The sequence below is a fragment of the Neodiprion fabricii genome, chromosome 4, assembly GCF_021155785.1.
Source record: "Neodiprion fabricii isolate iyNeoFabr1 chromosome 4, iyNeoFabr1.1, whole genome shotgun sequence".
In the NCBI taxonomy this organism is placed as follows: domain Eukaryota; kingdom Metazoa; phylum Arthropoda; class Insecta; order Hymenoptera; family Diprionidae; genus Neodiprion; species Neodiprion fabricii.
In genome coordinates, this window is record NC_060242.1 from 22,554,230 (window position 1) to 22,567,118 (window position 12,889).

Below are 12,889 nucleotides of genomic sequence, written 5' to 3' on the forward strand. Positions count from 1 at the left end.
TTCGGATTAATATTCAATCAATTTTATATTCCTATTATTATTAAAAAATTATATTATGTTCAGATGACTTATCGCTTACTTGAAATCACGGTTAGTTTATGAATCAAATAGCATACGAACATTTTAGAAACGGTCGCACGCGTGTCTTTTATAATTATCCGAATCGGAAAATTTAAAGAAGGAACACTGTAAGGCGGTCACGAAAAACTTATTCTCATAACCCATCAATTCGTAAAGTAAAGCCGACTGAACGAGTATCAGCGAATTCGGAATACAAATTACATTTTAAAGCAACGTATGCGAGGTTTCGGATATTCCATATAAAACGATACAGTCATCACCCACGTATTTTCACAATTTCGAAAATTTATGACTCGATAAGCGAGTTGAATTTTTAAATGGAATCATTATTTCAACGAATGGTAGATTCGTAATTACAGATTGCGCATCAAAGGAGTAAAACAAGTCTTTCTACGCGGCGAATGCGCGAGGTGTAAAGAGACTTTGTCTCCAAGGTGCACACGATACTTTGTGTAACGTAAAAGTATGGTTTGCAAGTTTTTGTACACTGTCGCAGTAACGATTACTTTAAGTACGGAACGCATCTAGTAAATAAGACGCGTAAACCAGAAAAGCATAAAAATATTTTTTTTTCCAAATACACCGGATCACAAGTTGTACAATAATTATCAAATTATAGGGATAATACTTCTACATGAATTATTCGACTTCTGAATCTTTGATTATGCTTTGAAAGAGTCAAAAGGTTTGTTGAAAATTTACACGTGAAAATTAAACCTTTTGGAAATTTCCAATCTGGAAGTCTTTGGCTACCACAATCCATTACCTATTTCGAATAATTCCATTGCGACCAGTTAAGACAGTTGATTACGCAGTTATCGGTAGTGATTATGCATGAATTCGTGAAACTGGTTATTACACCTGATTAGGCTCACCCAACAGACGTAAGCTTAGAAATTCACGACATTGGCTTGAGGGCACTAATTTTGGTAAATCAATACACCGTTTTATACGAAAAAATGTGTTAATTACAAGAAAATTATACGCTGGTACGAATTTGTAAGCAATCTATCTGCACTATCGGTTTATCAAAATGTGGCATGTGAATTGAATCCATTAAATGTGACTATCGGCTCAATAAAAAACAACATCAAATTAAATCAATTCTAAATTCATTCGACGAAAAATATTCGTCATCATTAGGATTTCGTAAAGTACACGTACGTATAGAATACTACGTCAGAGAATTTTTTAACAAATCCTGAAGAAATCTGAAACAATAATTTCAATCTACACAAATTGTTCGTACGAGGCTTATGTGAAACATAATACGGGGCCTTGCTTGTGAGTTGGTAATGATATTTTAATGGGTTTTTAATTGGGAAATCTCGGACACTTTTTGCCACGTTCTTTTTAATAATTGTGAAATTCGTCAGCCATGTCAATCGATGAAAACGTATATCGTAAACGTGTTGACTTTAATCTTAATTTATTCTTAGTAGATTTCCAGTAGCGTACAATATATATGTATAGCAATATACAATGACGATAGATTTTTCTAGTTGCATTTACGATCTATCGCTTTTAAATATGCTGTTTTGCTTGCGGACGAACATTTCGCCGACAGACTACGGATCCTTATAGTTTTTTCATTTCTTCACGAGTTCACTTTCGACACTGATTATCAAACAAAAGTAATGTAATACCTAAGCAGTAGGGGGAAGTAAGTCGGATTTCTGTCAACCTAAGAAACCATGACTATAACTTGAAATTTCGCGCGAGAGTTAGAAGTATACGTCAACGTCATACAATAATATTATGTAGAAATTCATACAAGCCAGCCGAGTGGAAACAAATCGAACAGCGTCGCAGTCTTTGGTTTGAGAAAAAATAACCATCAGAGAATAGTACATTACGTGACAAGTGCGGGAAGTAGGTGATACCTGCCCGCACGAGTTACGTATACTATTTTTTGACACAAGTTGCGATAAGTTCGCGATAAGATCTGATAAAAGTGGTATTGGTTCACAAAGACAAGCTGATGCGGCCTTTTGTACTCGATGTTAGTAATCCGAGCGTCGTCTTCGCTCCTAAGCGCCGCGTTTGTTTACATCGATTATAATCCGATAAATACACAGTGCGCAAGAGTATCTTAGTATAATTCTATATTCAAATATCATATCATCATCATCATACATGGTATCACAGTTCGAAACCAAATTTCGGATGTACGTCTGTCCGGCTATCTAGAAGCTGACGTCACCGAAATTTTTTTTTTCTCGTATATATCCAACGGCGAGAATCAGTCAGCAGAATCTCTCAGTCCGGAGTTAAACGCGCAGCTGAGAGGACGTACGAAAATCGGGCTTCGCGAATTTCAAGTGCCGGTTCCTCTAACTCTTGGGTACTGCGTACCAGGTTCTCTACCTGGTGAATTTCGACTTCCAGGACTCGCGCTCCGTAGTTCCTGGGCTCCAGGTCGTCCACCCGGTGAGTTTTGAATTTTGTAAGTAAATGTTGTTGTTTCTTCCGTTTATAGACAATCGTTATTTACTTTCGGGAACAACTCATTCATGCCTGCTTGAAAAACAAGACGGAACAAGTTCGTAGCAATATAAAAATCTCGATTTTCTACTTGTAACACAATATACCATGATTACAATATACACTTCAGTCTTGGTAGCATGACGTTTTATTATTCATATTAGATATTTATTTTAATACCTATAAATATGTACATTTTTTTTTTATCGAGCTTCTACGAATGCTCTCTAATAATTTCCAGACATCATTAATTTATACGTTGTACACATAAATATTGTGAATTAATTATCACTAATTATGAAATATTTATGAATGAAAGTGCATATAGCTGTGCTGGATGGGAAAATATGTGCATCTACTAGCATAGGAAGTGACCATTTGATATCGTCTTACGGCATATACTCACTGAGCAATTTGCATTGTGAGACAATGTTGAAATTTTTATACAATTGATAGGAAAATGGTTGATACGATCAGTCGTCAAAGTTAATAACTTCGAGGCTCAAACACAATTCTGCTACGTCCTTCGCGTCTTGGAGCAACCCTGTTTTCCAACGGTAGATCTGCATAATTTCTTCGATTATATGTTCTGTCTTCGCTCGGCGCAATTTTGTTCTCCAAAGGTCTGTTAGGGTACTGATTTCTGTAACGATTATTTCTGTCGAATTTTGGAGCTATCTTATTCTCCAGCGGTGCATCTTGTTCGTCGTCGTATCTCCCGTACTTCCGCCTGTCGGGACGCGGGGCGATTTTGTTCCGATTTCTCTGTGGCGATGACGTTTTGTGACCTCCTAGCCAGCTAGTGAAATCGAACCATCCACCCGATCCCGATTTATCCTCGTCCACCTCTTCTGTCACCTCGTATACATTGTCGTTAGCGTCGTTACTGCTGCTCGAGATCGCGATCGTGGAATCGTCCTGATTGTCTAAAATTGACGAACATGGAGAAAAAAATATGTTACCGTATGAGCAGGAGGATTAGACTCGGATTCCTAGCCATTGAATCGTTACAATTCCCAATGAATGCATGTACGTAACAAGCAATCGTGCAGTGAAGCGATACATACGTAAAAGAATACAGAAAAAATCGTCTTTCCGTGGATACATAGTGAATTAATATCGTGAACTGCAATACCATTCCAAGCTCCGTAAATACTAAATATGACTCAAAATTATGAAAATGGCAAGGTATTGCTCTGTAAATATTCATTGAAGAATAAAGTCTCCGCTGTCCCTCAACCCTTGGAACACAAAAGCAGCCTCAAACCATAGCAACAAAACTTTGACAGTTCTACTCTACTCGGTATACCGCACCGGGACAATATCTTGAAACTTGAAAATCAACCGCGTATTCGCGAGTTTTATCAGCTGTTCGTGCAGGCTGGCCATCCCGAGTTTTAGTTGTCAAACTGTTTCTTGCGGCGATGTAGTTGATGTGAATTTTCGAGGTTAGAATCTCAAATAACCGACTGGTAGTGACTCGGAAAGGTTTGGGAAGCATTTTTTTATTGGAACAGAAAGTTGATTATTCAAAGAACGGTTGGAATTTAACGTACATTTTGCGTACGTTGGCCCCCTGCGTTGCAAACAAAAATATCGCTACGGGAAGATTTCGCCGACCAATGAGATTGAATTATTTAGCGCATACGCGGTTGATTTTCATGTTTCAAGATATTGTCCCGGTATAGTGAAAAATAGTTACATGGTTGTAGGTACAACCACATATACACAACCAACCGGTAAAGCATCCGACTCGGCTCATCAAGGCGACGCAATTCTGGTGCGATTCCGCTTTCGGTTAAATCGCGATTACCCACGAAATGATAGTAACATTTCACAGTTTTCAACCCACGTATAAATACTGGAATGCCATGCCGTGACGACGAACTAAACTGCAATTACAGTCGTCCAAAAAGTTCTAACAACAAGATTTGACGTGTCTCGTTCTCAACTTCAGTTTTAGTCCGTTGGGCGTTCCAAGTATTCTGCACTAAGACCCGAGATATGGTTAGAATGAGAGGTCCGAGACTGTAAGAAAATGTTTTTCAGCTACGATATATACGACCGATGATCGGTTGTTGCGAATGAATGTGTCGTATGCGTATGGTGTGGATTTCGCGTTCGTTTGTCGGCTGGAGTTGTATGTCGACAGGCGTTACCTGCAAAACTATCCTGATCATCACCGTCACCATCACCGTGCGAACTTCCGTGACCACCAAAGTGACTACTTAAGTGACTACTGAGATGACCACCAAGTGAGCCATGATGACCACCCCACAACCCGTGACCACTAAATAAGCCGTGATTCCCAACCAGGAGGTCGGTAAAGGCATTCAGACCAAGTGGATCTTTATGTTGTAACCTCTGTTCTTGACGGTGAGCATGGATCCGATCCCGTTTCTCCTTGCGACGTTTTTGAATATCGGCAGAGGCATCCGCTGGTCGTCGCTGGGACAGTGTGTTCCGGTTCTTTATGAGGTTACTTATCGCCTCCAATGTTGCAACTGGTATCTAGGTAATGAAACTTCAGTTTTGAGTATCATAATTAGGCCGAGAAGTTTATACCAGACTTTCAATGATTTTCTTTATAAAACGTCACGCTCTATGAATGAGTGGAAAATGATTTAAGACACTTGAAAAAAAATTTACACATTACATGAATAATTTTAGATATTTTGACCTGATCGATATAGAGAAGAAAATTTCTTCAACTATGTATTATTGTGATTAATTTTAAGTTAACGTACATTGAAAACACTGTCTATGCCGGAGCTACTATCTGGATATAGATTTTGGGCAGCCATTGAAGTCTGCTGGATGGCTGTAATTGGAATCTGCAAGGGAAAGAAACAAGAAGAAGAATCATTAGTACATTGTATAACAGGTGCGGAAAATAGGCTGTATCTGAACGATTGTGACTTGGGGTACGGAAAAAAGTCTGGTGAAGAAAATGGAGCATTCCAGGTGTATGCATGCAGAAGACGTTGTTCTTCCGCAAGTTTTACGAGTACTACATCCAGAGAATCCGCTGACTGAGACGCGGCGTGTGCAAATAAAACTGTTTTGTCAGGTAAGAAATAATTATTCGGTGGTTTGAAGCTTATATGGAGTCACGCTCTTTAAATCCGTAGTTTGGAAACGTATTTTTCGAAACAAGCATGCATAACGTTGTGTTAAAAGCTGTATAGATGAGGTTGGCAAGTGAGATCGTTATGTTCTTGCTTTGGACTACCAAAAACTGAACGAACTTGTTAGGAAAGCCAATACTCGTTCGGTTTTTGCTTCGCTCTGTCACAGCAAAAAAGGAAACGAACTTATTTGCCAATCCAACACTATAGTTCTTTCCAATTGCTGTTTGGTGAACCTGGACCTGTGTTATTACATGGTTCCTAGGACTTTTTTTTTTGATACTTCCATTCAGCGCTGCATGTAAATTTGCGTTGACTGCGCTATTTTTACATCAGTCATACGTAGACTTTGAAAGTCAAATGGTCAAATTAAGTGACTTTTAACGCAATTGGTAAGGACTGACTGTAGCATTCTTTTAAGATACGCTAGGCGGGCACAGAAGTCGGTGTACGAAGTTCGGGATGTGTTGCATCGATGAGAACACTTTGAGCGGCAAAACTTGATACTATCTGACCGGTTACCGAAATCGGGGCCACTTTTTACTGACAGGTGCGCTTTGAGTTGAGACTCGTGTTTCATCCTCCCTGGCTTCGATAAGTTATTACATACACTTAGCTCATTTCAAAGATGGTCGAATATCATATGCATTACAATAAGTGAATATATACGGTATTCCACATGTGATCAACCAGACCGAAACCCTCATCCTTCCAGAACCGGTTAAAAATTTGTAAAATGTTTTCGTTCATTGAGGAAAGTATGCGGGATTTTTGTAGATTTTTGTCTGAAGATGTTCAGACGTCAGCAATCTACAAATCATATTTAAGACTCAATAACGTTCGAGTTTCGACTTAGTAATTCTTAAAATCTGTAGATCACAGAAAAAAATTTTTCGAATAAAAGGCTTTCAGTTTGAGATTAACTTCGAACGTATATCACGCAAAAATGCCTTGCAGCCCCTGAGAGTTGATGAAAAATTAAAAATACTATAACTTTTCATATTTATCGAAAACTACACGTTTCTTCCTGACAATTATAGAGAATATTTCTTTGGTAGTGGAAGAAAGCTTGTGTGAATTTTAATATGGGACGCAATTCAGTTCACAAGGCCACTCTTTCTTAAAAATCATTCAACACATAAGGATCACTCTGCGAACTCACAGAAAATAAACTGCAAAATCAAAAATTTTTTAATGACTTACAAAGCCGGCCTGATAGTTATTTTTTCACGTTTAAATGATTATAATTATCATTTGCTGTTTAATCAATTAATGAAAAAATCGTAGCTTCTTAATTGAAATTGGTCCCATAATAAAATTTATACAGGTTTTTTTTACTAATAGAGGGCTATTCTTTAGAATTTTTCCGAAAAAGTATGGTTTTCGATAAATCTGAAAACTAAGGTATTTTAAATTTGTACAAACTTTCAGCTGCAACCGTATTATTTTGCATGTCACGATTTTAAAATTTATTCGTCACTGAAACTTTTTGAATCCCTTTATTTTTATATGATTCTTAATTTTTGAGTCATACTGGATTGTAACTCGGGGATTGTCGATTTTCGAATATATTTTGCGGCCCAGTCGTTGTGGAAATCCCAATTATATCATGATTTGCAAACGTTGCATTGTCGGGAAGTGAAATTATGTATTGCGTATTTCAGACCATATTGCATTAGTGTTTTACGCTAACAGAAATTTGTGAAAGATCTTCAGATAAGTAAGAACAAACACTCACGTTGAATATGTTATCGATGACCTCTCCGTCCGTGCTCTGGGATTGGCGTCTAACTCGGTTGAGAACATTCTGTAAGTAATTTTAAAAAGAAAGGGAGAATTAATTCGACGAGCCAAGTCTGCAGGCTGAAACCGCTGCGTCACAATTGGAAAACAGTTACATTGACCCGAGTTGATCAAGGCCCATGAATCAAAAATAATTGATAAAAAAATAATCGGCCGATCGCGCATTAGCCTACATCTTATATCCATGACTAATTACCATAAGTGCTACGAATTCCACTTAAAAATATCCCTCGGTTAGAATGATGGCAGAATTAAACATAAAATTTATGTTCCGCAATTTTTGTACGCATTTATATATTTTTAAATCTTGTTGCATGCTTTTTTCGGTGAAATGAGATGAGCTGTCTTTTATTCTAGTGATTCGTAACGAACTACGTCCGTGAAGCTCGACGAAGAAGATAGGTATCGTACCTATTGTACGGAATCTTTTCAATCTTAATGGTTTTACTAACCGTAGAAAAAGTGTAAGAACAAATCAAAATCCAAACTTCACCGATAACTACTGTGATATTGATAAAAATCTTGGTAATTTTGGTTGGCAACAAGTTGGTACAAAGGCAAGTGCCCAGAGATAATGATGTATCATTGGGAATACCATATTCTTAATTTCCAGCCGTAAAATGTCATTAACTTGAAAATATGACAGCAGCTTTAAAAATGAGAATGTATATTTCAATTTATTCAATGATTAAGGTTGTAGATTATGGCAATATGGATAAATTTCTGCCGTTTACGGTGCTTAATATTGCGCTTGTTATTAAACTGCAATAACGCCTTTATGAAAACTGACTATATGACATCTGCCACTTGAATTTTTTGTAAGCGTATTACCGTGTGAAATTATACAATGAACAAAACATTAAATTAATCTATCTGATTAGTTCTATGAACAGGATGTTGAATCTCATTGGATTTGAAGTCCACAATATTACTAGCTAATAATAAAGTTTTCGGAAATATCTCACGGTCATCTTGGGTCTCAAACAATAATGCGGGTGATTCACTAATGGAGGATCGATTGAGCCGCGATCTCATTGCATAAAGAAAACTAAGCGGGGACTTTCCAAAGATCGTTATGCATCTAAAGTCAGTGGAACGGCACTTAATTCCTGAAATTGCTCCAGACAGTAACCTATCTCAGTGTTGAAGGCAATTTCGTTTTTCGACTTTCAATCTGTGATTGTAAGGGTATTCCTATACGATGGTAAGATCACAGAACATTTTTAGCATTGTATAGACACTTTTGGTATTTGTTCTGCGCTATGAAAACACTGAAAAATGAATAGTGAATTACGGATTTTTCTCCTAACAAGTTTGAGGCGCTAAAAGTATTAAAAAAGCCCTGTATTAGTGAGAAGATTCAATGATTTCAGAATGTGATAGAAGTTCTCCTTTGAGGATATCTCGGGTTTTCCGATTTTATCGACATTTATGCTATCGCTCAAACCCAAAGTTCCAAGCGATTCTATCGCTAAAAAAATAGTGTAAAATACGATTCGTTAAATTGGTCAGTAAAAATTGAAGGCTTGACATATCCTTACAATATTGGGCTTGTGCTTTAGTACCATGCTGCTTAACCTACTTTTCGATTTGCAACAATGAATATACGTTAGCTGTAGACGAACAATACCGGGGAAGGTGGAAGTTATAAACTCGCACTTGTGTATTTACTCCATATAACGTTCTATTTACCGTCAAAGATTGAGGTTGGACAAATGAATACTGCTCGCAGCGACAATGAGATATAAGTACCTGTTGAGCAAGTGATGCAATTTCGTAAGTTTAACTAAATTAAGAGAATCTCAAGGCTTAGAAGATGAAATATTGTTTTTTGAATATCAGTCTTATATCGTAATATTTCATCCTGCAAAGTAATCAAACTTGAGAAAATATTTAAGGAGGCCAATCTGTTGATATGTCATCAACTTAATTGCGTAATATTTAATAGCCGAGAAGCCCACGCTCATGTTTTACATCGTGTTAACATAAATTGTTGTGTTTTGTTCGAGAGAAAATCAGCACACGTCCTTGAAACTTGGTATTCGATTTTGCAATGTTATCCAGGAGCATCGCAAAATCGAGATTCGAACCATAAGACGAAATATAAGAAAACGTATTTCAAATGAATAAGATTAAAGTTCAATAACAAAGTCGCCTTGGAAAAACATGAGTTTTTTTACTGAAATCCGCGCAGTATTTCTCCAAAACTGTGGGAGAAAGACAGCTCGATCGAATGATCTGTGCAATATTTATCAGTGGTTTTATCATTTTATCAATGATTAGAGTTTACAGCAATTTAACATAATAACATCAAAAGTAGATAAAGTTCCTAGTTGCATTATTTCGTGCCGTCGATCGAATGTTCTACATCGAACAGATACTCTGTGCTCCATATTATAAGTTCAGTAAATAAATTCTAGTCTTATATACCGAAGTGAGTCATGCAGCAGCTAAAAATTTCTAAATTGTCTGAACTCAAAAGGACTACTTTCCAAAAGTAGTAGCTGAACACAAAAAAAAACAGTAAAATGCCTATTGAAATAACCATGGTGATACAAAATGGGCAATAAACACATTGACGCGACGAAGATGATCTCATTTCCTCGATACTTGATCCTCCATTCTGTGAACTATAGCGCGATGTGCGTAGGAACATTTACTTTCACTTGAGATCTACATAGCTGCGCGAATATGACTATTTTGCGCACGCACGTACTTGGAAAGTATCGCTTTCTTAAGAAGTGCTTGACGAAGAAAAAACAAAGAAATTGCACGTACAAAGCTTGCTCACAATTTGAATGCTCATTCTCGGTCAGAAAACGACTGTGCTGCGATGAATAGTTTCTCAACTTTTGTTTCGTGCCTAACGTGTCAAGTCTAATAACTTTTGATTCGAAATCAGCAGGTGTCCGGTTGTTGTAAAAGCATATGAAAAAATTTACGGTCATGTAGCAACACAACTATTGTAAGTATTTGAACTGTTCAACTGTTTAGAATACAATTAAAATGATCAATTTAAGGTGAAGAGACTGGTACCGAGTATGTTAGTCGATAAATCGCAAAGTTGACGAGTGTAATGAATCTGACTTCTTCGTTTCATTCCTTAGTTTTCAATCATAAATTTTCTTTCGTTGGAGAAATTTCTACATTCTTCCACAACGAACGCTGCGAAACTGGTTTCAGATAAGGAACAAAAAAGAATGAGGTCATAAAGCAAAACTATTATTCAGAGACTGTAAAGAATTTTTACAACTCTATTAAGATAAGTTACACGGTAAACAATCGTCGTTAAGTTTTCACTCATGTTAGTATTCATAATCTACGTAGAATACCCCACTGAACTTACGTTATTGTACAATCTCAACATTCGAAAGGTGCGTTGTGTGAAATACGACGACATTATAAACAATTAAATTATCGATAGCTTGGGTGAATCTGACTTAGTTGTAATTTACGGAAAAAAAAATTTAACCAAAACTCTGCATACGGGGGAAAACTTAAAGAATGGTAAAAATGCGAACAATGAAAATATGAAGTAACTTTGCCGGAACAGTATAATATGTCATGTATGGTACGTATATCAGACACGACGTTTCTATACAATTATTATTTACCTGCATGCTGCTAACAACATGTTTAAAATCAAATGAAAGGAAGATTTTTCCATGTGAATGAAAACAGGAGGAACCGGAGGTAAATAAATGGGTTCACTAACCGCTTCGGTTACACGGAGAGTGGCTCCAAGTGCGATGGTCACAATAACGAGGTGAATTATTCCCGGCATCTTCTCACGATCAGCAGGACTTGACATTCGTGTGTCCGAACGAGGCGATTGCGATTCGAAGATTGGCGCGCGCGACGACGACCCTGCCTATAAGGGAAACCGCCACCAGGACATCGGGCCCACGGCGTGAACGTCGGCCAATCAGAGAGGCCCCCAGGCCCCTGTGCCGATATGGTCTCCGCATCTCTGACGGAATGCTTTCTATGCTTTCGCAATGTGTTGGCTTCATTTTTTCGTCTCATTTTTTCAGCGCAGAAAGGCGTAGGCAACATTTGCCGAGTTCAACTCTCTATTACGAAACCGAACACTGGACGACTCAGGGACCTGTTCTGCTAATATTTTTGCAGAGATGATGTCGCTCACGCCTGGCGTTGCACCGCTTGCCAGTATTTTATGGGTGAAACAATGCGTGGTTGGAGAATTACGAATCTCTGTACGATAGGCATGCCTATCAGTGAAGATCTCAGGGATGTTTTTGCCCGAAACGAGTCGGCCGGAAAAAACGCTGGCTGATTTCTTGCACAATTTAAAACAGGTATGCTTGTAATGTTGCTAAACGAAATAAATTCGCCGAATAAATTGAGACGTTTCCTTTTTTCGACACTGCAGGATTACGTTTAGTCGAACTTTTCGGAACTCTAAAACTCGTCATTTATTCGGTGGATAAAGATTAGTTAGAATTTACGAAATCATGAGAGCTACGAGTTGATTACCGTTGCCAAATGATATGTCGATACAATAATAACAATGAGATGTTTGCTCGTTGAAGAATGAAAATTAATTCCGAATTACACTTTTCTGATTATGAAAATGAAGAACTGATTCTTTATTCAATGTTTCGATTTATGCAACAAATTCCGATATTAATTTTTCGAATTCACGAATAAAGAATAAATCTGAAAAATAAACGTGATTCCTTCTTCGATTTCTCGGAGTACGAAACAAATCACCTACCAAATTTTTTGAATCCAGAAATAAACAATTCAGAAATGATACTTCACTACCGTATCTAGGTAGGTACTGGCTTTTTTCCCTATCAATGCTAATCCACCCAGAAAAATAGTCCCATCACGGCAGCAAAATCGTTTTCTTGGCAATTTTTGGTCTTCGTAACGAAAAATATTCTCAGCATAACTCTTCATTTTGTTGACCCAATGAAATGACACAGATTTGTTTCGTTGTTTATATTTAGTTTTTTCAACAAAATGAATTTGTCGCGAAGCGTGACTTGAATTATTGTTGTACGATCAACCAAATGTTTTGGTGGTCGAGTACTATAACCTGCACGCAAACATCGCGCATTCGTGAAAATTCAAATTCAACGTCGGTGCCAAATTTTCGTGTATCGGCAACCAAACGTTTTGGTTGTCAGTACCGTAACTTGCGCGTGAACTTTGCGCAGTGATGCGAATTCGCAAAACGTCGCTGAGCATGCCGCATATCTAGTTTAGTCGTCGCCTGAAACGGGTTCAACGTCAAAAGTTGTCTAAGACGCAAAGCAAGAACGAGAACTGGAAAAATACCGATTATAACTTTAGTTGAAGAAAATACGGATGGACGATGAAACTAGTATGATTTTACGAGATTGGAGTGGAGATTTTACGTGTGT

The 12,889-nt window shown here is 37.6% G+C and overlaps 1 protein-coding gene and 1 long non-coding RNA gene across 4 annotated transcripts in view; one reads left to right on the plus strand and one right to left on the minus strand.

Annotated features, from left to right (window-relative positions):
- Nucleotides 1-2,362: 2,362 nt before the first annotated feature.
- LOC124181446 overlaps nt 2,363-12,889 on the plus strand; it is a 59,808-nt gene continuing 49,281 nt past the window's right edge. Inside the window, exons 1-4 of one of the 2 annotated variants that reach the window (XR_006870469.1) lie at nt 2,363-2,511; nt 4,718-5,080; nt 5,450-5,635; nt 11,531-12,820. This is a non-coding gene — a long non-coding RNA (uncharacterized LOC124181446). Of the gene's footprint in view, nt 2,512-4,717; nt 5,081-5,449; nt 5,636-11,530; nt 12,821-12,889 lie in introns of those variants that run through there. The other variant, XR_006870468.1, reaches the window with a different exon arrangement.
- On the minus strand, nt 2,706-11,361 carry LOC124181445. 2 transcript variants are annotated; one of them, XM_046568029.1, is made up of 5 exons: nt 11,212-11,361; nt 7,432-7,500; nt 5,313-5,399; nt 4,928-5,076; nt 2,706-3,491 (listed from the first exon to the last, which is right to left on the minus strand). In XM_046568029.1, exons 1-5 carry the CDS (start codon nt 11,305-11,307, stop codon nt 3,449-3,451), a joined length of 444 nt encoding a protein of 147 aa, XP_046423985.1. In that variant the 5' UTR covers nt 11,308-11,361; the 3' UTR covers nt 2,706-3,448. The 2 variants fall into 2 exon arrangements, with proteins under 2 accessions (XP_046423985.1, XP_046423984.1); XM_046568028.1 differs by lacking the exons at nt 5,313-5,399; nt 7,432-7,500; nt 11,212-11,361 and having other exon boundaries at nt 4,928-4,964.